The 23,125-nt window shown below is 49.2% G+C and overlaps 1 protein-coding gene and 1 long non-coding RNA gene across 12 annotated transcripts; one reads left to right on the forward strand and one right to left on the reverse strand.

Annotated features, from left to right (window-relative positions):
• Positions 1–5,421: 5,421 nt before the first annotated feature.
• On the reverse strand, positions 5,422–10,344 carry LOC144577144 (uncharacterized). Its single transcript, XR_013520449.1, has 2 exons — positions 7,629–10,344; positions 5,422–7,491 (listed from the first exon to the last, which is right to left on the reverse strand). It is a non-coding gene; the product is annotated as an uncharacterized LOC144577144 (long non-coding RNA).
• Positions 7,990–22,306, forward strand: KLHDC7A (kelch domain containing 7A). 11 transcript variants are annotated; one of them, XR_013520448.1, is made up of 4 exons: positions 7,990–10,471; positions 11,239–11,312; positions 11,391–11,448; positions 11,516–13,153. XR_013520448.1 is itself a non-coding variant. In XM_035307932.3 (3 exons), exons 1-3 carry the CDS (start codon positions 8,238–8,240, stop codon positions 21,668–21,670), a joined length of 2,454 nt encoding a protein of 817 aa, XP_035163823.2. In that variant the 5' UTR covers positions 7,990–8,237; the 3' UTR covers positions 21,671–22,306. The 11 variants fall into 11 exon arrangements, 4 of the variants coding, with proteins under 4 accessions (XP_035163823.2, XP_035163825.2, XP_035163824.2 ...); XR_004745758.3 differs by lacking the exons at positions 11,391–11,448; positions 11,516–13,153 and adding an exon at positions 21,525–21,579 and having other exon boundaries at positions 7,990–11,055; XR_004745757.3 differs by lacking the exons at positions 11,391–11,448; positions 11,516–13,153 and adding an exon at positions 14,854–14,914 and having other exon boundaries at positions 7,990–11,055.
• Positions 22,307–23,125: the final 819 nt, after the last annotated feature.

Below are 23,125 nucleotides of genomic sequence, written 5' to 3' on the forward strand. Positions count from 1 at the left end.
AACTAGTAAACAGTAATTAGTAAATACTGGCCAGCATTTACTATTAGTAAGTATCAGTAAATAGTAATTAGTAGATTAGTAAATACTAACCAGTAAACAGTAATTAGCAAATAGCATTAGTAATTAGTAAATACTGGCCAGCATTTACTATTAGTAAGTATCAGTAAATAGTAATTAGTAGAGTAGTAAATACTAACCAGTAAATAGTAATTAGCAAATAGCATTAGTAATTAGTAAATACTGGCCGGTATTTGCAAATAGTAAATTACTATTTTACTAATTACTAGTGTTACTAATTAGTATTTACTAATTTACTAATTATTATTTATGCTATTTACTAATAGTAATTATCAATTAGTATTACTATTACTAAGTACTAGTACTAATTTACTAATTACTAGTTTACTAGTTAGGATTTACTAATTAACTCATTACTGTTTATCAATATTTACTAACAGTAATTATCAATTAGTATTATTGGTATTACTAATTGCTAGTACTAATTTACTATTACTAATTACTAAATAACTAGTTTATTGCTAGTAAATACTGGCCAGCATTTATTAATTACTAATTCTATTAGTATTAGTGAATACTCGTACTGGGGTACTGCAAAGGAGGAGAGAGAAGAGTAATACTAAAACTGCTTAGTAATACGAATTCGCTATTAGTGATTACTGGCCTGTATTTGCTAATATTAATAATTAGTAACAGTATTACTATTTCTATTTACAGTTGCTATTACTATTGGCCCTGAGTGCTCTCTGAAAGTCTGTCTCGGTATGCAGCCAGGCAGGGGTCAGTTCCACATATTCAAACCTCAGGCTGCTTCCCTTGCTCTGCAACTCCTTCCACCCCAGGAGAAAAAAAATCAGGATGTGTTCTGCCATCTCAAACAGCACCCACGAATCGTTTCACACTCAGTTTCCCCATCAAATTCACAGGCAGGAAGCGCACACCATTATTCCATTTCCTAGTGATCTGTGTGGTGGCAATCGTAAGTAGGACACTTCTTCATGCCCTTGGCACTCCCAAATCTGTGAAACTCCCTTTCCAAGCCAGACCCCCTTTCTGGCAGCTGCAGTATGCCTCTCCCCCTCCAAAATCCTGACACCACCGGCCCCTGGTTTCTGTTTATCCAGGACATGAAGGAGCAACAGTAACGTGTCTCTCTGGAGAACAGCACTGGGTCTCCCTTGGGTTCTGTGGAGGTGAACTTTGGCAGCAGGCAGCAGGGCGAGCTGGATGGATATAGGTTCCAAGGTCAAAGAGAAAACTGTGCGGTCACCCCCTGCATGGCATTCACAAGCTAAGAGACCTTGGGCAAGGAGGTCCCCTTGCCTCTAGGAAGCCTGTGTCCTCCTCTGCAAAATGGGGATGACAGCCACACAGGGTGGCAGAATCAAAGCGCCTGGTCAAGTGTTGTGCCCTTCATAACTGTGACAGCTGTTTGTTGAGGTCGTGTGAATGGATGGCATGATGAGATGCCCTGGAATGAGCTGCTCTCCAGTCTCAGCAGGTGACCTTCCTCACGAACAGTCCACTGCGGTGCTAGTTTGGCCTCACCTTTGCAGCCTCAGAATCCTGACTGAGTTAAATCAGTAACCACTCCTGCCCTAGCTTCTCCCTAGACAAAGCAAAAAGGGTCCTGGGGGAGGTGGAGGCGGAGAGCTTTTCAATACATTCACCACCATGTAGAGCGTGCCACTGACCTCACTGAATAAAGCCAGGTTTGGAGGACCCTTGCAATGCCAAACTCTGGCTTCTAGTTCATAAGTAGTGGGGAGGTCTGAAGGGAGTCCTGGGGAGTGGCAGCCAGGCTGCTGGGGTTGGGGTAGTGCCTATTTACCAACCAAAATGGAAACTTTTCAGCATCTTAACAACCAGCGTGGATGGCACAGCACACCCCAGCTGGGCGGCAGCCCTGGGATGAGAGGTGAAAGGAGCCTAACAAACCCCAAGACCTGCCCAGGAAAGTTTAGCAGGAAAGGGCCCCTCTGTGAGTGCGAAAGACTACACCTAATCCGGCACTTTGGGAGGTCGAGACGGGTGGATCGCCTGAGGTCAGGAGTTCAAGACCAGCCTGGCCAACATGATGAAACCCTGTCTCTACTAAAAATATAAAAGTTAGCCGGGTGTGGTGGTGCCTGCTTGTAATCCCAGCTACTTGGGAGCCTGAGGCAGGAGAATCGCCTGAACCCGGGAGGCAAGGGTTGCAGTGAGCTGAGATCACACGACTGCACTCCAGCCTGGGCGACAGAGTGAGACTCTGTCTCAAAACAAAATGAAACAAAAAGACTACACCACATACTTACTGAGCACCGTTTGTCTCTGTCTCTCTCTATCTCTCTTTGTCTCTTTCTGTCTCTCTGTCTCTCTCTCTCAGCCTCAGTCTCCCCATTGTTCAAACCAGAATCCATTTATCTCTGACCCTCCTGGACTGAAAAGGTGAGGTGAGATGTGTGTTTGTGGATGTGTACTTGTGCATGTGTAAATGTGCACATGGGTGCAAGTGTGTGCATGTGCATGTGCATATATGTGTGTAAAAGGCCACACACCTCCCTCTGATGTCTCCACCCCCCAACCCACCTTTCCCCTCTGCAGGTGCTCACATCCATCTCCTCCCACCTCTGGCCCTCCACCCCAGGCCTTACCTGCCACACCCACCTGGTGTCTGCCCTCAGCTTGGAAAACACGACCCCTTAGAACAAGCTGACTGGTGAGGGAAGCGGCATGATGGAACGCAAAGCTAATCACACAGAGATGGGCCTGTTTATTTGCATGGCACGCATTTGTCTCTGACTGTTTTATCCACCCCCTGAGCCAACCGAAGACTTCTCAATTTATCCTGCCCACACGGAGAGACCAGATTGGCGGCAGGCACGCACATTCACAGAAGCCCAATATAGACTTCCAATTATCTTTTAATTTCGCTCCTGTCTTTATTTGTTCATTTCACTTTTTCCAAACGGGGACTTAAAAAAAAAAAGCTGTAATTTATAGAGTTTGAAGTCAACTAGCAGGAGCGTCGTGTTCACCTGCCGGATGGAATGAGACCTCAGGGTAGAGACAGAAGCTCACTTCCAGCTGCCCTGCAAGGAAGACGTCTGCCTGTCACAGGTCCCAAAGTCCCTGTTCTTGTCTGTTCTTCTGTCTCTCTGTATTAACTATAGTTTCATCTCTTTTTTTGAGATAAGGTCTTGCTCTGTTGCCCAGGCTGAAGCGCGATGGTGCAAGCATGGTTCACTGCAGCCTTGACCTCCTGGGCTCAAGGGATCATCCTGACTCAGCCTCCTGAGTTGCTGGAGCTACAGGCATAGGCCACCGTGCTCTGCTAAGTTTTTAATTTTTTTTTATAGATAAGGGGGCTCACTCTGTTGCCCAGGTTGGTCTTAAATTCCTGGGCTTAAGCAATCCTCCCACCTCAGCCTCCCAAAGTACTCAGATTATAAGCATGAGCCACCACACCCAGTCTATTTTCCAATTTCTATATCCTTGGTGTTTCACCTCTGGGGCCTCTCTGACCAGGAGAGACTGCCCCTCCCAGGGTTAGCTAGTTCCTAGAAATAGCAAGGGGCTTACCCAGGAGTGTATCTCTCATATGCAAACCAACCAATCAGAACCCATCCCCATCCCCCAAACCATCACCTTCATCAGATTCTCAAGGCCTCTCACACTCTGGGCAGGTATTCCCCTCCTCCAATCACCCCAGGCCCAGGTATCAGACATGTAAAGATAGTCCTGGGCCTGCTGAAAGTATTCCAACTAGCCAGTCTGAATCCTGCTTACCCTGCCTCTCAGTCCTTCCTGCAAAAACCATCAAAAAGTCTCTCTCACCCATGGTTCTTTCTGCCACACTCCGTCTGCCTCCTGACTGACCCAGTGCTTCACCACATGGCCCCGCCTGGTGCAGTGTGCCCCCTTCTCTTGGGACCTGTGAGTAAAACACCACCTTTCAATGGTGGTTGTATCCTGAACTGTTGGCCTCGCCAGACCTGAATAATAATGAAACCTACATTTTCACACACCGTCAGGTGGCTGTGTTCACTGAGAATTGGAATGCAGAGCAGGAAGCCTCATTTAATGAAGGCATCTTCTAGGCTCAGCTGTTTCACAGGCATTACTTCTGCCTTCAAACAAGGGAAGGTCACAGGACGCGCCAAGCCAAGACTCAAATCGGTGGCATCTGGCCCCACCCCTTACCCTGCACCCAGCCCCAAGCTCCAATCTGGAGGTCTCCAGCCTTTGTTATTTTCACATTCCCCCCCAGGTTCCTCTTCTTTGCTATTTCCCCCATTCCCAACACATCAAATGCCATCGCCACACCCTCTCATCCTAGCCCAGTGCGGGGACCCCTGTTCCAAACTCCCATAAAAGCCCTCCCGAACCAGCATTTGCACCCCCACCATCTCCCTGTGCAGCATCTCCTAGACCACAGCCTCCATAGGCACAGGAGCCATGGCGGTCTCGCTAACCTATGTCATGACATGGACATCCCAACACACGGCCTGGTACATGGTATCTCATAAATGTTCGTTGAATCAGTCAATCCATCAGTCTATGCCCCTTCCTTTCTTTATCAATACCCAATTCTAAACACTTCTTTCTGGACTCCTTTTCCTGATCTCTGTTCTGATCATCCACCTCATTCATCTCTCCTGTGTGACATATGGTGGCCTGATCATGTCTCAGGCTTATACCTGATCTTCTGGACCAGGGACATCAGTTCCCCTGCGGCTGGGACTGTCTTCTGCTCCCAGTGATCCTCCCACCTCCCCACACCGCAAGGCTGGTTCTGGCACATCCAGTACCCAGGAGCTTTTCAAATGGAAATGCTGATTGTTTGACTTGAAGGGTTTCAGCTGGAGCCACAGAGAGAGGGCTCTGGGCTACAATGGAGCCTTTATCACATGGGAAGCTGCAGTCAGAGGGGCAGAGAACTTTCTAAGCTGGTGGCATCTGAGAGGACAATGAGAGGTCCCATCTCACCGAGGGAGCATTTCAGACATCTCCCCTTCTCCAAGGTACAGCTACCCCTACCAATGGAATGGTAGCAACTGGCGGACCCCTCATCAACCTCAACAAAGCATTTTTCACCCCTGGAAAAACATTTGGATTACCCTGAATACCTCATTCTCTAGTTTCTAGATGAAGACAATGGTCTGTGCAGCCGGAAACATTATAAATCAGGACTTCTCACTCTCAACCCATTGGCACTATCTGTCTTAGCCTCAGTTTCCTCACCTGTAAAACAGGAGCAATGATAATAACCACCTCTCCAGATTACTGGGAAAATTAAATGACTTTACTTATACAAAGCACCCAGGACTTCATTTCCATTCTGTTACCCACCTTGATTATGTAGAGAGGAACTGCTCACCCACCACCCAAGAATGAACAGGAATTTTCAGCAGACAAGTAGGAAAGCTAACTTATGTTTTATTCCTAGACCCTCTGAAAGCTCCTGAGATGACAGTTTCAAATGGAGGTTTCCGGGGACCCACCCCAACCCACCAAATCAGGACATCTAGGAGGCAGAGCTTAGAAATCTGCATCTCCGGCTGGACGCTGTGGCTCACGGTAATCCCAGCACTTTGGGAGACCAAGGCAGGTGGATGACCTGAGGTCAGGAGTTCAAAACCAGCCTGACCAATATGGTGAAACCCCACTGGTACTAAAAATACAAAAATTGGCCAGGCGTGGTGGCATGCACCTGTAGTCCCAGCTACTCAGGAGGCTGAGACAGGAGAATTGCTTGAACCCGGGAGGTGGAGGTTGCAGTGAGTCAAGATCATGCGACTGTACTCCAGTCTGGACAACAGAGTGAGACTCCACTAAAAAAAAAAAAAAGAAAGCAACAAAGAAACAAAGAGAGGAAATAAGGAAAGAAGAAAGAAAGAGAGAGAGAGAGAGAGAGAGAGAAAGAAGGAAGGAAGGAAGAGGGAAAGAAAGAAAGAGAAAGAAAGAAAGGAAGCAGGCAAGCAGAGCGGAGGGGAGGGAAGGGGAGGGGAGAGCTGCATCTCTAGCAAGCACCCCTCATAAACCTTGTGCACGTTCCATTGATAGGCACTCTTTTGACCAGAATGGAAAGAAAGGGAATCCAGGGGACCCTTCTTGCCAGCCACCAGTGCAACAGGCTGAGGACACCTGACTTCCTAAGAGGTCACACCTGTTGGATGAAGTCAAGTCTGTAAAACTCTGGACTCCACAAACAAGGATTTATATCCTCATTTACAAGCCAGTTGACATAATCTTGGAGGTCCAGTTGCTCCTGCTGTCAAATGAGGGTAACAATTGTGTCTCTCCCCAAAGGGGCTGTAAGCATGACATAAGATGAGATGGGCTTCATCCCGAGTGTCCAGCCCAATCCATTCCATGTAAAGACAGTCCCTGCTGACCATTGTCCCAAATTGTGCAGCGCCCCACATAGACTTAGGATCCTCAGCTGAGCCAGCTACAGACTCTGTCCCCAAGGACTTGGAATCCAGCAGGAGGCCAGATCTTGTACACAATGCACTTCACGAAGCAGCATCTGTGGCCAAGGCTAAAAGAGGAGCCTCTGAGAATAAGAGACCCAAAGGAGGAAACGAGGATCTTGGATGGATGGAGGCACTAGGGAGGCACACAGTCTTTCGCCCCACTCCAATGGGCCGGAGGGGTGTCTACTAGCCTTGCCAGCCAAGAAGTCACCCTGAGCCTGGGGTTTCTAGGCAGTGATCAGGAGGTGAATTTGGAAGGGTAAACCGAGGCCGGGCTGTGAATACCGGCATAGGGAGTCAGGATTGTCTCCTAGAGTCAAAGCCTTCAGAGCCAAATTCTCCCATGCATGCATTTCCTGTGGCCCACAGAGTGGTTTTCATTTTCATTTTCCAATCAGATGCCAACATATACAAATTGAGAGTGATGATGTCACTACTGGGATTCTAAGCTTCTCTGCAACCGTGGGAGGGGAGGCAGTGCCGAGCCACCTGGCCTGATACCATCGGCTAGGGTGGAGTGGACAGGGGTCCTCACTTGTTCACTTTACCTGACCTGCCCCGAGGCAGCAAGAGTTTGGGACCCCTGAACAGGACCTTGGGGACCCTTTGAGGACCTTGGACAGTGGAGGGTTAGAATTAGGTTTGTGATTTGGAAGGTCCTGCTGATGACCATTGATACTAGCGACAATGGTGCCGATGATGAGGAAGAAGAGGAGGGAGAAGGGGAGAATGGTTTATATTGACAAAGCTTTCACAGTGGGGGGCTCTGCCCCAGCGTTTATTTCCGTAGCCCATTTGGTTCTTACCACACCCCGATGAGGCACATATGCTGTCATCTCCCTTTTTCAGATGACGCAGAGCAGTAGGGCCACTTTCATAAGGTCATACAGTTGGTAAGTAGCAGAGCCAGGTAATCTGGGTCCAGGACTCACAGCACTGGTGATGGGGGAGTGGAGACGGTGACGGGGGTTAAGAGAAGTGAGTCTTCCCTCAGTCTTTCACCGTAGATTGTCTGCTTTTAAAAGATAAGATGTGTCCACATCTAACCCCGATCTGAGGACTAATGCCACGTCTTTCCCCGTTGTTCTCAGAAAGGCTGGTTTCTCTTAATAAACTTGTCAGGCAGGGAAGGAGGGCAGAGGCACTCACAGGCCGGGTCAGGTGGCTTGGCTGCGGGCCCTGGCTCCAGTCTCCACTGCCGTGTTCCCCGCTTGGCCAGCAAAAGCTGACCCCACTGCAAGGACCAGCAGACCCCACAAGAATGACCCCGTCCAGGCCTACTGGAGCTCCACTTGCTCATGACTCACCACACCCAAGCCTTGGAGATAGATTTGCAAAAGAGAAAATAAAGCACACACACAAACAACCAGCCCCGTGCATTTCCTGGCATCGGGTGACTGTTTGGTTGAGAGCTTCCTCCTTCTTTGTGTGTCTACTGAATACTCCCACCCTCCCCTAGCTGCTGTCACAACGCTGGCTCAGGTAGCCGATCACAAGCTCAGCCCCGGGCAGACGCCCGACCCCCACCACCAGGGAAGGATTGGAGGAGGCCAGCCGAGGATCTACCAGCTCGGGGCCCCAGCGGCCACCCTCTGCAGCTCAAAGTCACCTTTGCTCTGACTCCTCTCCTTGGCTAGCTAGCCAGAGCCAGCCCAGAACTCCCTCCCCTCTGCTGGGCAGGACCCAGAAACCGGTCCCTACTGGGCAATTATTAATCAGATTCTTGGCATTCCTCAGCCCCAGGTTGGCTGGAGAAGCATGTTCCCCAGAGGAGCAGGGGTCCAGGACTGGCATTTGGATATGCAGCTGATGGGCAAGGTGGTGCTGTCGGCTGCTGCCCTGCTCCTGGTGACTGTGGCCTACAGGCTGTACAAGTCGAGACCTGCCCCAGCCCAGCAGTGGGGTGGGAATGCCCAGGCAGAAGCCAAGGAGGAAGCAGAGGGCTCAGAGCAGCCTGCTGTCCAGGGGGCTTCTCCTGGGGCACTGCAGAGGGGGCCAAGACGCCGGAGGAGCAGCAAGGGGGCCGAAGTACCACAGGGCTGCAGCTGGGAGAATCCAAGAGGCTCCTGCATCCTGGTCACAGGGGCCACGTCTACAGACAGGAAGCTCCAGAGAAAAGTCTCCGGTGAGGAGTGGGGAGGGCAGGGCTCTGACTCTGAGCAGGTGCCTCCTTGCTGCCATGGCCAGTTAGCCAGAACTGCTGTTGGCGGTAATCCTGACCCTCCCCATCGCCCCTGCTTGGGCAGTGAACCGAACAGCTTCCCGGCTGGACTCACTGCAGCAGCCCACGGCAGCTGTGCGTGTGGTGAGCCTGCTCCATGGCAGGACAGCGAACCCCCTGAGCAGCCAGGGCCAGGGCAACTGGAACCTCCCCACTGTCACCACGTTGCTCCCTTGCAAGGCAGCCGTGAAATGAACCAGAGCTGGGTCTTCACTCGTGTGATGGGGGTCAGCAGAGAAGAGGCTGGGGCTTTCCAGGCTGAGTCCGATGTTGACCTGACCCTGCGTCAGCCGGAAGGAGCCCCCAACGCCTCCTATACCTTCTCGTCCATAGCCCGTGTCCGAATGGAGGAGAATTTCATACAGAAGGTGGATGGGGTCGGGCCCAGGCTCAAGGGCAAGGTGTATGACTACTACGTGGAATCGACTTCTCAGACCCTCTTACAGGGCAGCTTGGCTCCCAGGACAGCAGTCCTGACTGAAGTTCCATCCCTTATGCCACCGCCATCATCCCAGGGAACAGGGGCAGCCTCGGGAGGCCAAGCCGGTGACACAAAGGGTGCCGCGGAAAGAGCCGCCTCCCGGCAGCCAGGGCCGTCATCCTCCACCAGAGGCTTCAGCCGGAAGGAGAGCCTCCTGCAGATAGCAGAGAACCCAGAGCTGCAGCTGCAGCCGGACGGTTCCCAGCTCCCTGCTCCCCACTGCCCAGACCTGGGCGGCGCCCTGCCTGGCTCAGGCAGAAGCAGCTGGGAGCCCCTTGTGCAGCTGGTGGCCGGGACCAATTTCTTCCACTTCCCGCTCAACCCTGCTCCAGCCCCAAAGGTCCACCTGGATCTGGGCAATTGCTATGAGGTGCTGACCTTGGCCAAGAGGCAGAACCTGGAGGCCCTGAAGGAGGCGGCCTACAAGGTGATGAGTGACAACTACCTCCAGGTACTGCGCAGCCCGGACATCCACGGGGGCCTGAGCGGGGCAGAGCGGGAGCTGATCCTGCAGCGCCGGCTCCGGGGCCGCCAGTACCTGGTGGTGGCTGATGTGTGCCCCAAAGAAGACTGCGGCGGCCTGTGTTGCTATGACGACGAGCGGGACGCCTGGCACCCGCTGGCTCGCCTGCCCCCCGAGGCCGTGTCCCGGGGCTGTGCCATCTGCAGCCTCTTCAATTATCTCTTCTTGGTGTCAGGCTGTCAGGGGCCCGGGCACCAGCCCTCCAGCCGCGTCTTCTGCTACAACCCACTCACGGGGATATGGAGCGAGGTGTGCCCGCTGAACCAGGCCCGGCCGCACTGCCGGCTGGTGGCCCTGGACGGGCACCTGTACGCCATCGGCGGGGAGTGTCTGAACACGGTGGAGCGTTACGACCCCCGCCTGGACCGCTGGGACTTTGCCCCGCCGCTCCCCAACGACACGTTCGCCCTGGCGCACACGGCCACGGCGTGCGCCCGGGAGATCTTCGTGACCGGCGGCTCGCTGCGCTTCCTGCTGCTCCGCTTCTCGGCGCAGGAGCAGCGCTGGTGGGCCGGCCCCACCGGGGGCAGCAGGGAGCGCACGGCCGAGATGGTGGCGGTCAACGGCTTCCTCTACCGCTTCGACCTCCACCGCAGCCTGGGTATCGGCGTGTACCGCTGCAGCGTCAGCACCCGGCTCTGGTACGAGTGCGCCACGTACCGGACGCCTTACCCGGACGCGTTCCAGTGCGCCGTGGTGGACAACCTCATCTACTGCGTGGGGCGCCGGCGCACCCTCTGCTTCCTGGCAGACTCTGTCTCGCCCAGGTTTGTGCCCAAGGAGCTACAGAGCTTCCCGACCCCGCAGGGCACTCTCCTGCCCACCGTCCTGACCTTGCCCACCCCCGATTTGCCTCAGACCAGAGTCTAACAGTCCCTCAACTGGGCTCCTCATGCAAAGCTGGGGGCCGTAGGCCTACACTGCCAGCCATCCCTCTGGGGGCCATTTCCAGACAATCAGGCAGCCCAGGAATGTGGTATAAAGAGGGGAATTCCAGTCCTTTCTCCTCCCCTGGCAAGGGGGAGAGGGGTCTTAGATGAGTCTTATCCTTCATGGCTGCGGAGTCCCCACTGCAGACAAGGCGGCCAGGAGCTGGTGTTCCAAGGCAGAAGGCATTCATGCCTCCAGGGATGATCCCCCTTGCTTCAACTCTGAATTCTTGGGGGGACCCCACCAACGTTTAGGGGGCATAGCCTTATTGCATCACAATTCTAGGAGTTAGTGGACCCCAGCAGCCCCTCAAGCTGGTTGTTCTGGAGAGGGGTTGGCTCTCTGAGCCACCAGTGCCCTTTCCTAGACATCAGCACCTGGGCCCCGCCTCCAGGGTTCTCAGAAGCTCTGGGACACACAGGTGGGAAAGATGGAGGCAGGTGCCTTGGGCAGGACCAGGGAAGAGCCCAGGAAGCCCCAGGGGGCCTGGCCAGAGGGAGTGTTGGTTTGAAAAGCAGAGCAACTGAAGCTGGGGCCGGCCTAGGGGACTCTTGCTTACGAGAACATTTACCAAAACCCACCTTACTTTTCTCCTTATTGGAAGAAAGAGAAACACTCATTGTACCAAGCTGTCTTCTGGTGCAGGTCTGCTAAGGATACACGGAAGTCTCAGCAAAGGTAAGAAACTATGTGATCCAAGGGCCGTCCAGCCCCTCAGCCCTGCCCATGTTAACTGACCATCACACTCATCCCCAGATCTCTAGCCCTCTCCCTGTCTGGAAGCTGAGGCAGCCACCACCAGTCAACACTTCAGGTAACAGCATCATTTGCCCTCCATGTGCCAGGTGCGGTCACCCAGTGTGACTCATTCACATTTTCAGGTCCATGACCAAGCCGAGGAATTAGAAGATTCTAGCAAAGCATCCAGAGACTGAATCTCCTTTCACACTGGGTTTGATAAACTCTGAATGAAGGAGACTCCCAGCCTCAGGAGGGTACCGGTTCTTCCAGGAGGGATGGGAGAGAGCCTGGCCCAGTGTATTACCACAGCCCTTGTTCCATCTCTGAGGGAGACGCAGACACAGCCGGGAAGGCAGTGATGCTCTTGGTCCCAGCCAGAAGCCAGGGGAGATGGGAAGTACACCAGAGCAGGGCCCGATAAGGGAGAAAATAAGGATGCTTTGGACCTCAGCGTCCCTGTCTTGAAAATAGGAAGAACAATTCATGTCCCTTTCCACCCTGTGGATAAATGAGAACCCCCAAGAGAAAGTTTTCCCAGTTTCCCAGGTGGTCCCAGCTAGAGCGTGTATCCCCTGAAGCTGCTGGGGCCCAGCTTGTGGGTCTCTTTGGAAGAAGCAGGACTGGAACAAAGGATGAAAAGGAGCTTCACATGGGTGTGAGAGGAGAGCTTGGATCACAGAAGGCTACCATCCCCGGCCTGGGCCCAGAAAGAGGAGGCAGCTGGGTTTACTCCTAAATCAGAGACTAGGAAGGGAAAGTCAGCTGGGACCATGGCTGCCTCCTGGGGAGAGTGACCCCCAACCCCAGCCAAGGACACGTTCAAGCTCAGTGTCAACACTCAGGCATGAACCTCCAAGGGACCAGTGGGGTGGGAGAGAACGGCTTCAGCGACAACACTCAAAGGAGGCACTAGCATTGTGCTGCTGGCCTGGGGGAAGGACTTGCTTGGGAGGAGAACTGCACGTAGGAGCTGGGGCAGGTGGAGGCAGATCCAGCCCACAAGGGCAGACCTCTAGAGAGGGGCCAGGCAGACGACAGGCAACAACCAAATGAGGTGAAGTTCTGGAAAGGTGCCAAGCCCCAGAGGAGTAAGGACCACTCTGGAAAAACATTCCAAAGCCCATTGCATACCTGTATTAGAGACCAGGGCATGATTCCAGGAATAAGGTGACCACATGTGTTCCAGACCCCAACCGATGGTGGGTGTGGTCTTCAAATGAAAGGGGGAGCTGAGATTTGGGTCTGGGCTGAGAGGAGGAGTACACAGTCGGTCTGATCTACCTCTCATGGTTCCATTGGCAAAATGATTCATCAGTCATCCTATCTTTTCCTGGCAAGTTCTCACAATGGCCTGTTAAGTATTTCAACACAGTGTCCCAGGTAGTCACTACCTGTAGATTAGAGCTGATGTGGTTTTCATCGCTGGCCTGGGGGTCTCGAGCTGGGCTTCAGGAAGAATGTGGTCAGGGCCTTCGTGGTGCAACAAGGTAGCTCAAGACCTTGGAAAGACCCCCTGAGGGTACAATGGTCCTTGCAGTTTCAGATAATGCTTTTAAATAAATTATCTCCTAATGATGGCTTCAGTCCTGCCACTCATGGGAGCATCAGCAGAACCTACAGGATCCGATTTGGAATTGACATTCGCTGTTGTCATTTTGTTCCTGCCTATTTTTAAGGTTTTGTTTCACTGGAAAGATAATGCTCAGTTTTAAATGTTGAAAGTATAAGAGTTGCTTTGTCACAATAAAACTACATATGTACACACACACCAAAAAAAATGGTCAGGATGTATTTATTTATTCCTGAAATAAACATTTACAGAATGTTTGGGCTAGGCAGTGTTCTAGGTGCTAGAGATGCAGCAGATACACGCCTTACTGGAGCTCACATTCTAGCAAAGGAAAATGGACACTTTAAAAAATTCATTTATTATACTTTAAGTTCTGGGGTACATGTGCAGAACATGCAGGTTTGTACACAGGTATGCACGTGCCATGGTGGTTTGCTGCACCTATCATTCCATCATCTACATTAGATATTTCTCCTAATGCTGTCCCTCCCCAGTCCTCCCACCCCCTGCTATCCCTTTCCTAGCCCCCCACCCCCGACAGGCTCTGGTGTGTGGTGTTCCCCTCCCTGTGTTCATGTGCTCTCATTGTCCAACACCCAGAAAATGGATATTTTTAAAAAGCAACACACAGCATCTAGAACCTGGGTGGCATACACACTAAGGAGAAAGCTAAGGCAGGGACGTGGGATAGTGAGTGCCGGAGGAAAGGGGCTGCTCTTTGCAAGCATCTGATCTGGCCTCCCTGATAGAATGATATTTGAACAGGGACCTGAATGGAAATCAGGGAGTGGCACAGACCAGGACTGGTTCAGGGAACCAGAAGGTTGGCCTTGATGCCAGGAGGACTCTGCTGTGCCCACCAGGGAGAGCAGGGCGGCTTCCAAGGAGTGCCATCTTGGTGTAGGAAGAAGGACAGGGGCTCAGCTATTCTGGTTCAGCCTTTGGTGTAAGGGAAAGAACTCGATTACACCAACGTATAGGAGTGACAGCCAGTATCGTCACCTGAATGTTGTAGACCCCATACTCAGGTGTGCAGCTGATATCACTTCATGGGGCCAGAGTCTCAGATTTCTACTTGACTCTGCTTAACAACCTGGGGTCTCTGGCCTCCTGCCTTTAGCCTCAGCATGGCCTCTGTGTCACTTGGCTTCCTGCTTTTCCAATAGGAATTCTTTCTTCTTCAGAAAAAAATAATCATAATAATTAAATTTGGGTTGCTTCCGCTTTAAGCCAATCATGCCCATTATTTAAAAAAATAAAAAACAGACAAAAGGATTAAAAATCTCCCCAATTTTGTCACTCAGACACCCCCTACTGTGGTGCATGTCTCTCTGGTCTTTTTCTTCTGTGCAAAGTTTTTGTTTGGCTTGATTTTTGCCTAGGTGTGATTATGCTAAATATACATTCAGTTTCTTCCTGTTTGCACTTAGCATTTCATAATAAGCATGTTCCCGTGTTATTACAAATCCTGGGTAAACATCATTCCAACAGCTGCACAGTATTCCACAGAGTGAATGTACCAAGGTTTATTTAAACGTCTCCCCTCCTGTTGGGCCTGTAGATTTTTGTTGTCTGTTGCTTTCTCTTTCTATCATAAATAAAATGTCCTTTGTTTTCTTGTTTCTATCTGGGGCCTTCATCAATATTTACAAGAGAATGTCAGTCTAGGTCCCGTCTGGAATAGCAGAGTGGTGGAAACCACCATGCGAGCCACAGCATTTGCCTGGGGCTGGGGTCCGGGCCCGTCTGTGACTGTAGGACGGAGCCGTCCTTGGAAGTGCCCAGCAAGAGAGGCCAGGCTGGCTGGAGGGGCCATTCAGGGGTACCACATTCACTGGGCCCCTGTTCTCCTCTGCCTGCTCTTATATTCACCTCCTCACTCATCCTCACAACAATCCTATTTTACAGGCGAGAAAACTGAGGCTCAGAAAGTTCACCGAAATTTACCTTCATGCAAAATCCAAAGACCTTCTGTTTTGTTAAAAGTGCTTGAATCCAAGGCCAGGCACGGTGGCTCATGCCTGTAATCCCAGCATTGTGGGAAGCCAGGCAGTCGGATCACTTGTGGTCAGGAGTTCAAGACCAGCCTGGCCAACATGGCGAAACTCCATCTCTACTAAAAATACAAAAAAATTAGCCAGGCACAGTGGCACACATCTGTAATCCCAGCTACTTGTGAGGCTGAGGAAAGAGAATCACTTGAACCCAGGAAGCGGAAGTTGCAGTAAGCCAAGATCAAGCCACTGCACTCCAGCTTGGGTGACAGAGTAAAATTCTGTCTCAGAAAAAAAGAAAAATAGGGGCTTGAATCCAGCCTCACTGCCTTGCATGCAGTACTCTCTCCACTCCTCTGTGCTGAGATGCTGAGGCAGTGGAGGCCAGGACTCAACATCAGCCTTGCCCCCAAGCCTGTCTCCACCCATGCTAATCAATTGTGCTTAACCTTTGAACTTTGAACTCAAAGAACATTTTCTTAAATTCTCTGATCCTTTTCTTCAGCATTGCCTGGAAAGAGGAAAAGAAGAAAAAAAATTCTCTGATCCTCAGTACCTGCATCTGTAAAATGGGTTTGCCACTGCCAGCCTCCAGAGGATGTTGTGAGAAGTGACGCAATAATACAGGGAAAGCACCCAGCCGGGGAGCTGCTCAAAGTACATCTGGTACCACCGTAGTCCACGCCTGTAATATCTGCACTTTGGGAGGCTTGCTGGAGTCCAGGAGTTCAAGACCAGCATGGGCAATGTGGCAAAACCCCATCTCCACAAAAAATACAAAAATTAGCAGGGTGTGGTGGTGTGTGCCTGTGGTCCCAGCTACTTGGGAGGCTGAGGTGGGAGGATCACTTAAGCCTGGGAAGCAGAGGTTGCTGTGAGCTGAGATCATGCCACTGCACTCCAGCCTGGGTGACATAGTGAGACCCTGTCTCAAACATAAATAAATAACAGTAAAATTAAAAGATTTTACAGTAGGTCTCAGAAGAACAGTTATCTCCAGCAGCGGGGCTGCTCTCAGCCAGCTCAGAGGAGGAGGGTTTCTCTTACCACCCCCACCATCCCCTGCTGTCTTTCGTCCTGGCCCTGGAGGAGGAAGGTTGAGAATTAAGCTGCAGCAGCTTCTTCTTGTCTCAGGTCTGGGGTGGGGGATGCTCAACATAAAAGTTACTCGTATTTTAGACCATCCAAGTTTTGAGACTGTGAGCCTCTACTCTGCTCTTCCAGGGTAGTTCAGGATTGACTGACAGGCTGATATGAGTTTCCTCAGGCTCAAAGCATTAAGCAATTTCCAGGGGGTGTCAGTCGGTGCTACAGAGCTTCAGAAGCTGCCGAGAGGCCCCTGGGAGCCCTGAGAAGGTACAAGACGGAGGGGGCTCCCTTCTTTCACAGATTGGGAAGAATCGCCACTTGGGGGAACTGGGAGTATGCTGGGCTGTGTCTGAGCTGCAAATATTTAAAGGCCACTGACAGAGGCATCCAGCACTTCCCATCTTTGTAATCCTTACTGGAAAGGGCCTTGTGGCCTTAGGGTGCCCCTCGGATCCCCCTGAAGCTGTGGCTTCAGCCAGGAGCAGCCCCTAAGCTGGGGCAGAAGGCGGGGGATGAAACACAAAGGGAGGAAGTATCTTCAGGGAGAGAGAAGAAAGGACCGCCTGGAGGAGAGTCTCCACAAACAGCTCTGAACCTCAGGTTTTTTGAAAAGTGAGATGTGGGTCAAAATAAAACAAAAATGAAAAAGGGATCAAGTCTGGGTTGCCTTTGTGTGTGCAGGGAGGAGACGCACATTTTTTACCATCCTAACAGAGTTCCTCTCACCAGGCTCGGCAGGCTCTGTGCAAATGCTTTCCTGTCATTCCCTCACTCTGCCCTCACTACGTCACTGTCTGACAGAGCAATTATCTCCATGACATACAGGAGAAAATGCAGACAGGACACGGGACAAAAATTAATTCCTATTGATTCAACGATTATTCATGATTATAACACCCCCTTTTTAGTGCTAAAAACCTGGAGAAATGTAATCATTGTCAATACATTTAGAAAACATGCGCAATGCTTATAGGAGCTTTACTTACATTGTCTCTGGCCAAATTCTCCCTTTCCCATCAATTTCTCCACCACATGAATCCGGTCATATGACTTGCTTTGGCCGCCATGGGCAGTAACAAACTTCACATAAGCAGAGGCTTGAAAATTGCTAGGGCATAGATGTGCTCTCTTGTGGCTCTTAGAAATCTCAAGACTGCCACCATGTGAACAAGCCCAGCCTAGGATGTGGGATGATGAGAGACCCATGGACCAGTTACCCCAGTTACCCCAGTCAATGGTCAGCCAAACCCCCAACCTGTGAGTGACCAGCTGACCACCCACAAATGCCTGAAAGAACCCAGCCGAGACTGGCAGAAGAACCAGCTGGCTGAACCCAGCCCCAGTTGCCAATCCACAGGCTCATGAGAGAAATAGATGGTTATGGTTTTAAGCCAGTCAATTTTGGAATGGTTTGCAACACCACAATAGGTAGGGGATAAAACAATCCTGTGATGTATCACCACTTGGCAAGTGAGGAATTTTAGAGTTCAAGAAAGTGAAATCGCATTCCCAGGGTCACACACCTATGTGATAGAAGAGCTGGGACATCCACCCCACACCCTTATCACCCAGGTCTGCCTGACTCCAAATCCTGGGTTCTTTCTCATTCAGCCTATATTCCTGGCTCTGGTCTAGCCAGATTAGGGCACTGGGGACCCTCCTGGGTGTCTGGCCATGGGGCTTGCTGCTAGACATCAGCTAGGTCTTTTCCAAGACCCAGGAACCAGTGTCTGCAGGGAGAAAGTTCTGAGCCACCTCAGAGGAGGATCTTCACCAAAAAAATCAAGAGATCAGCTCCTTGAAAAACAGTCGTTGATACCTACTGAGCATAGCCACTCTATCAGACAACTATCTTGGCACAGAGCACCTGTGCTCTGCTCCCAAGAGCCTACCAGCATTGCCTGGGGATTGTTGCTACCTAGAGGATCCCCAAATCAATGACTGGCAGGAGTTGGTGTGTAAATATCCCAGTTCCCTCAACCCTGGGGTGAGATAAATCCTAGGTTCATGTTCTGCACTGGCTCCCAGATTTCCTAGTTGGACTGAGCCCCAGTTTCTACTGGCAGCACCTACCTTGATAACATCCCTTTAAAAATGTCACTCCAGTCTTCTGGCTAGTGCTCCTACCTACTCCTCCTCCCTTTATGAGACCATAGAGGAGCTGCACCCTTCTTTCCCCTCAAATCTACCCCCTCCTTCTTGAGGGCTTCACATCACAGAGAGCCCTATGCTGGCACCAACAATTCCCCCACTAGCTCCTGGACAATTCCAGGCAGCATTCAGATGGGCTCTAGCATATTCCATCTGAAAAGAAAAGCCACTTCCACATTACTTGCTTGGTAGTACAAAAAATAAAAACCATGAATATACTTCAGAAGGTTAAAAACACTACACAGATATAATGTATCGTTATTTGCAATGAGTGTCAAAGCAGTGTGGTTTCTTTGTGTTCTTGAAAACAGTTTATCCTCTCTAAAGATTTTTGATTCTTTCTCCTGCAATCGTGTTTATACGATCACATTCAGCAATCTTCACTTTGTAGATAAAATGAGGGTCAGCTTTAACCTGGCCTCAATTTGAATCAGAATACATTCTGAGTTAATTTTTTTTTTTTTTTAAATAACAAAACAAAAACTCCAGTTGCAGAATCAGATTTAAGGGAGCCAGTATCAGGCACCACCCACAACCTGGGGTCAAGTGCTTCGCTTCGTCAGTTGTACCCAGGAACATATAAACTCATATCTGGTATCTGTTGACCACTTGCTTTCCGTTTCTAAATTTGGTCTCTCTTCCCTGGATGACGCAGTGGGGTGGATGGTGGAAGATGGTGACAAATCAAGACAATATCAGTCTGAAAAAGCCCAGGAAAGTAATGTCTTTAGTACAAGTTGTCTTTTAAAAAAACACACATTTGTTATTGTGGCATAAAACATTTAACACAAAACATATAGTTGTAACCACTTTTAAAGCACGCAATTCAGTGGCATTAAGTGCATTGCAACAGAGTGCATCTATCTGTGTTGTACGTGATTACAAAAGACACACAAACATTTATTGTAGAACATGCAACTGGAAAAATCCAGAGAAGCCCAAGAAGACAGTAGAAATTACTTCCTCCCAGAAATAATTGGTTATTGTTTTGCCTTCTTTATTACTAGTCTTTTATTACCCATAATTTTAAAAATAAAAACAGCATCTTACTGTATATATACTTTGTAACCAACCTTTCCCCCCTCAGAACAACATGATTACTTGTGCGTGGAGTTTTTAAAAATATATCACTGGGGCGGGTGCAGTGGTTCATGCCTGTAATCCCAGCACTTTGGGAGGCCCAGATGGTGAATCACCGGAGGTCAGGAGTTCAAGACCAGCCTGGCCAATATGGCAAAACCCCATCTCTACTAAAAACAAAAAATGAGCGAGGCATGGTGGCAGGCACCTGTAATCCCAGCTGCTCAGGAGGCTGAGGCAGGAGAATCACTTGAACCTGGGAGACGGAGATTGCAGTGAACCAAGATTGCACCATTGCACTCCAGCCTGGGCAACAAGAGCAAAACTCCATCTCAAAATATATATATATATATAATATAATATATATACATGGTACACATATATGTATAATGTATATATGTATATATACTATAGATAATGTAGATATGCATTATAAAAATGTATATAAAATATACATTTTATATACATATATATATGTCACTAGGTTTCTTTTTATTGTGGTAAGATATACACAACATAAAATTTACCATTTTGACCATTTTTATTATATTTAAAAAAATTTTTTTAACTGCATTTTAGGTTTTGGGGTACATGTGAAGAACATGCAAGATTGTTGTATAGGTACACACATGGCAGTGTGATTTGCTGCCTTCCTCCCCATCACCTATATCTGACATTTCTCCCCATGGTATCTCTCCCCAACTCCCCACCCCCCACTGTCCCTCCCCTATTTTCCCCAATAGACCCCAGTGTGTAGTGCTCCCCTCCCTGTGTCCATGTGTTCTCATTGTTCAACACCCGCCTATGAGTGAGAACATACTACGTATTTCATTTTCTGTTCTTGTGTCAGTTTACTGAGAATGATGGTCTCCAGGTTCATCCATGTCCCTACAAAGGACACAAACTCATCATTTTTGATTGCTGCATAATATTCCATGGTGTATATGTGCCACATTTTCCCTGTCCAGTCTATCATTGATGGGCATTTGGGTTGATTCCAGGTCTTTGCTATTGTAAACAGTGCTGCAATGAACATTCGTGTGCATGTGTCCTTATAGTAGAACAATTTATAATCCTTTGGACATATACCCAGTAATGGGATTGCTGGGTCAAATGGAATTTCTATTTCTAGGTCCTTGAGGAATCGCCATACTGTCTTCCACAATGGTTGAACTAATTTACACTCCCACCAACAATGTAAAAGAGGTCCTATTTCTCCACATCCTCTCCAGCATCTGTTGTCTCCAGATTTTTTAATGATCGCCATTCTAATTGGCATGAGATGGTATCTGAATGTAGTTTTGATTTGCATTTGTCTAATGACCAGTGATGATGAGCATTTTTTCATATGTTTGTTGGCCTCATGTATGTCTTCTTTTGTAAAGTGTCTGTTCATATCCTTTGACCACTTTTGAACGGGCTTGTTTTTTTCTTATAAATCTGTTTTAGTTCTTTGTAAATTCTGGATATCAGCCCTTTGTCAGATGGGTAAACTGCAAAAATTTTTTCCCATTCTGTTGGTTGCCGATTCACTCTAATGACTGTTTCTTTTGCCGTGCAGAAGCTGTGGAGTTTGATTAGGTCCCATTTGTCTACTTTGGCTTTTGTTGCCAATGCTTTTGGTGTTTTGGTCATGAAGTCCTTGCCTACTTCTATGTCCTGAATGGTTTTGCCCAGATTTTCTTCTAGGGTTTTTATGGTGTTAGGTCTTATGTTTAAGTCTTTAATCCATTTGGAGTTAATTTTAGTGTAAGGTGTCAGGAAGGGGTCCAGTTTCTGCTTTCTGCACATGGCTAGCCAGTTTTCCCAACACCATTTATTAAACAGGGAATCCTTTCCCCATTGCTTGTATTTGTCAGGTTTGTGAAAGATCGGATGGTTGCAGATATGTTGTGTTGCCTCCGAGGCCTCTGTTCTGTTCCATTGGTCTGTATCTCTGTTTTGGTACCAATACCAAGCTGTTTTGATTACTGTATAAAATTTACCATTTTGACCATTTTTAAGCCTACACTTCAGTGGCAATAAGGACTTTCACATGGTCCTGCAACCACCACCACCACCATGTGTCTCCTTGTTCATCATCCCAGGCTGAAACTCTGCATGCATTAAAGGATACCCCCCATTCCCCTCTCTCTCCTTAAGTAAAAATTGTCTTTAACTTTGGAAGCATCCCTCATGAGGATGAAGAAGTTCTTTGCTTAGTCAGCACAGAAAATTGGAAATGTGGCTTAAGCATAAAGACAGACTGGTTTTCATTCATTCTAGAAAGTTCCACAAACAATGCAGCACCCAGCTCAGTGGGATGCTCCAAGACAAGAGAATCCACCCTCTCCAGAGGACATGATGAATACCTTCCTTCTCTAAGGCGCCAGTGCTCCCTCCTCATTGCCATGGGGAAAGGCAGAAGGTAAATCGCCCTCTCTGTTCTCCATGTACTCCCTTCATCCTCTCGCAACATGAATTACTTTTGGTGCTCTGACAAAAATATAGATTGGAAATGATAGAGGTATAAAATATGGGGATGATTGCATTCCATGATGGGTCCTAATTGTGCAGTGGTAGGCACCTATGGGTATGTGGAACTGCAATCACGGAGTAAGAATCACTTTGAGGTTGTGTGACACCAAGGACAAAAATCATACTTAAGAAGCATCAAGTTGCTGTTACCCACAGTGATGAATAGGAGTATGGAGGATTGGGAGACCAAGTCTTGGGTGCAAAGTGAGCATCAGGGAAGGTTCCCCTTTCTGGAGGCAGCAAGGTCCAGAGAGGGATTGTCAAGGCTAGCACATCTGCCTGTCAAATTGACAGGCATGTGTCCCACCCTTCATCCATCAGATGTTCATTAAACCAATGCTACTTGCAAGGTGCCAGGGGGACAGTTGAGAATGACTGAGTCCATTGTGCTAGGGATGCTGAGAAATAAACAGGTGAGCAATTACAGAAAATGATGAGAGACTGGCACAGATTCAGGGCAGGAATCAAATGTAAGGCTGGGGCGGAGAGTGATGGTGGGGGGCACACTTAAGATAGTTCTCAATGTGGCTTCCCCAAACAGGTGGCATTTAAGCTGGGATATGAACAACGAGGAGGACTTGTATCCCTCCCTTGCCAGGAGGGAGGAAGTGTGGGGTGGGGGGGGAGGGAGGGAAGATGAAAGAGAGAGAGGCACAAGAGGAAGAACCTTTCTAGCGGAGGGGACACCAAGAGCAAAGGCCCCATGTCCTAGCCCAAGTGAAGGTCAATGTGGCCAGAGAGGGCATAGGAGACCAGATTACACAGGTGTTGTCAGCCAAGATAAGAAGGGTGAATTTTATTCCTAGTAAACTGAAAAGCTTTCAGCAGATTTGGTTTACTTAATTTTTACAACAAATTTTTTATTTTACTATAGTTTTAAATGTACAGGAACATTTCAAGGATAATACATCCCACTTACCCCACACCTAGTTTCTCCTGTAGCAGGGGTCCCCAACCATTGTTGGGGTTCTCATACTGGTTCATGGCCTGTTAGGAACCAGACCACACAGCAAGAGGTGAGCGGTGAGAGAGTGAGCATTACTGCCTGAGCTCTGCCTCTTATCAGATCAGCAGCAGCACCGGATTCTCATAGGAGCACAAACCCTATTGTGAACTGTGCATTTGAGGGATCTAGATTGCATGCTCCTTATGGGAATCTAATACCTGGTGATCTGAGGTGGAATGGTTTCATTCTGAAACCATCCCCCACCACCCCAGTTCATGGAAAAACTGTCTTCCATGAAACCAGTCCCTGATACCAGAAAGGATGGGGACAGCTGCCCTACTGCTAACATGTTACATTAACATGGTTCACTTGTCACACTAAAAAGCCAACATTGATACATTAT

This window comes from Callithrix jacchus, chromosome 7 (genome assembly GCF_049354715.1).
Source record: "Callithrix jacchus isolate 240 chromosome 7, calJac240_pri, whole genome shotgun sequence".
In the NCBI taxonomy this organism is placed as follows: domain Eukaryota; kingdom Metazoa; phylum Chordata; class Mammalia; order Primates; family Cebidae; genus Callithrix; species Callithrix jacchus.

Coding starts and splice junctions, on each gene's coding strand:
- KLHDC7A (XM_035307932.3), top strand. CDS start 8,238: ATGTTCCCCAGAGGAGCAGGGGTCCAGGACTGGCATTTGGATATGCAG. Junction 10,472..11,238: donor GCAGACTCTGTCTCGCCCAG/GTTTGTGCCCAA, acceptor CCTTATTGGAAG/AAAGAGAAACACTCATTGTA. Junction 11,313..21,524: donor ACACGGAAGTCTCAGCAAAG/GTAAGAAACTAT, acceptor CATTCATTCTAG/AAAGTTCCACAAACAATGCA.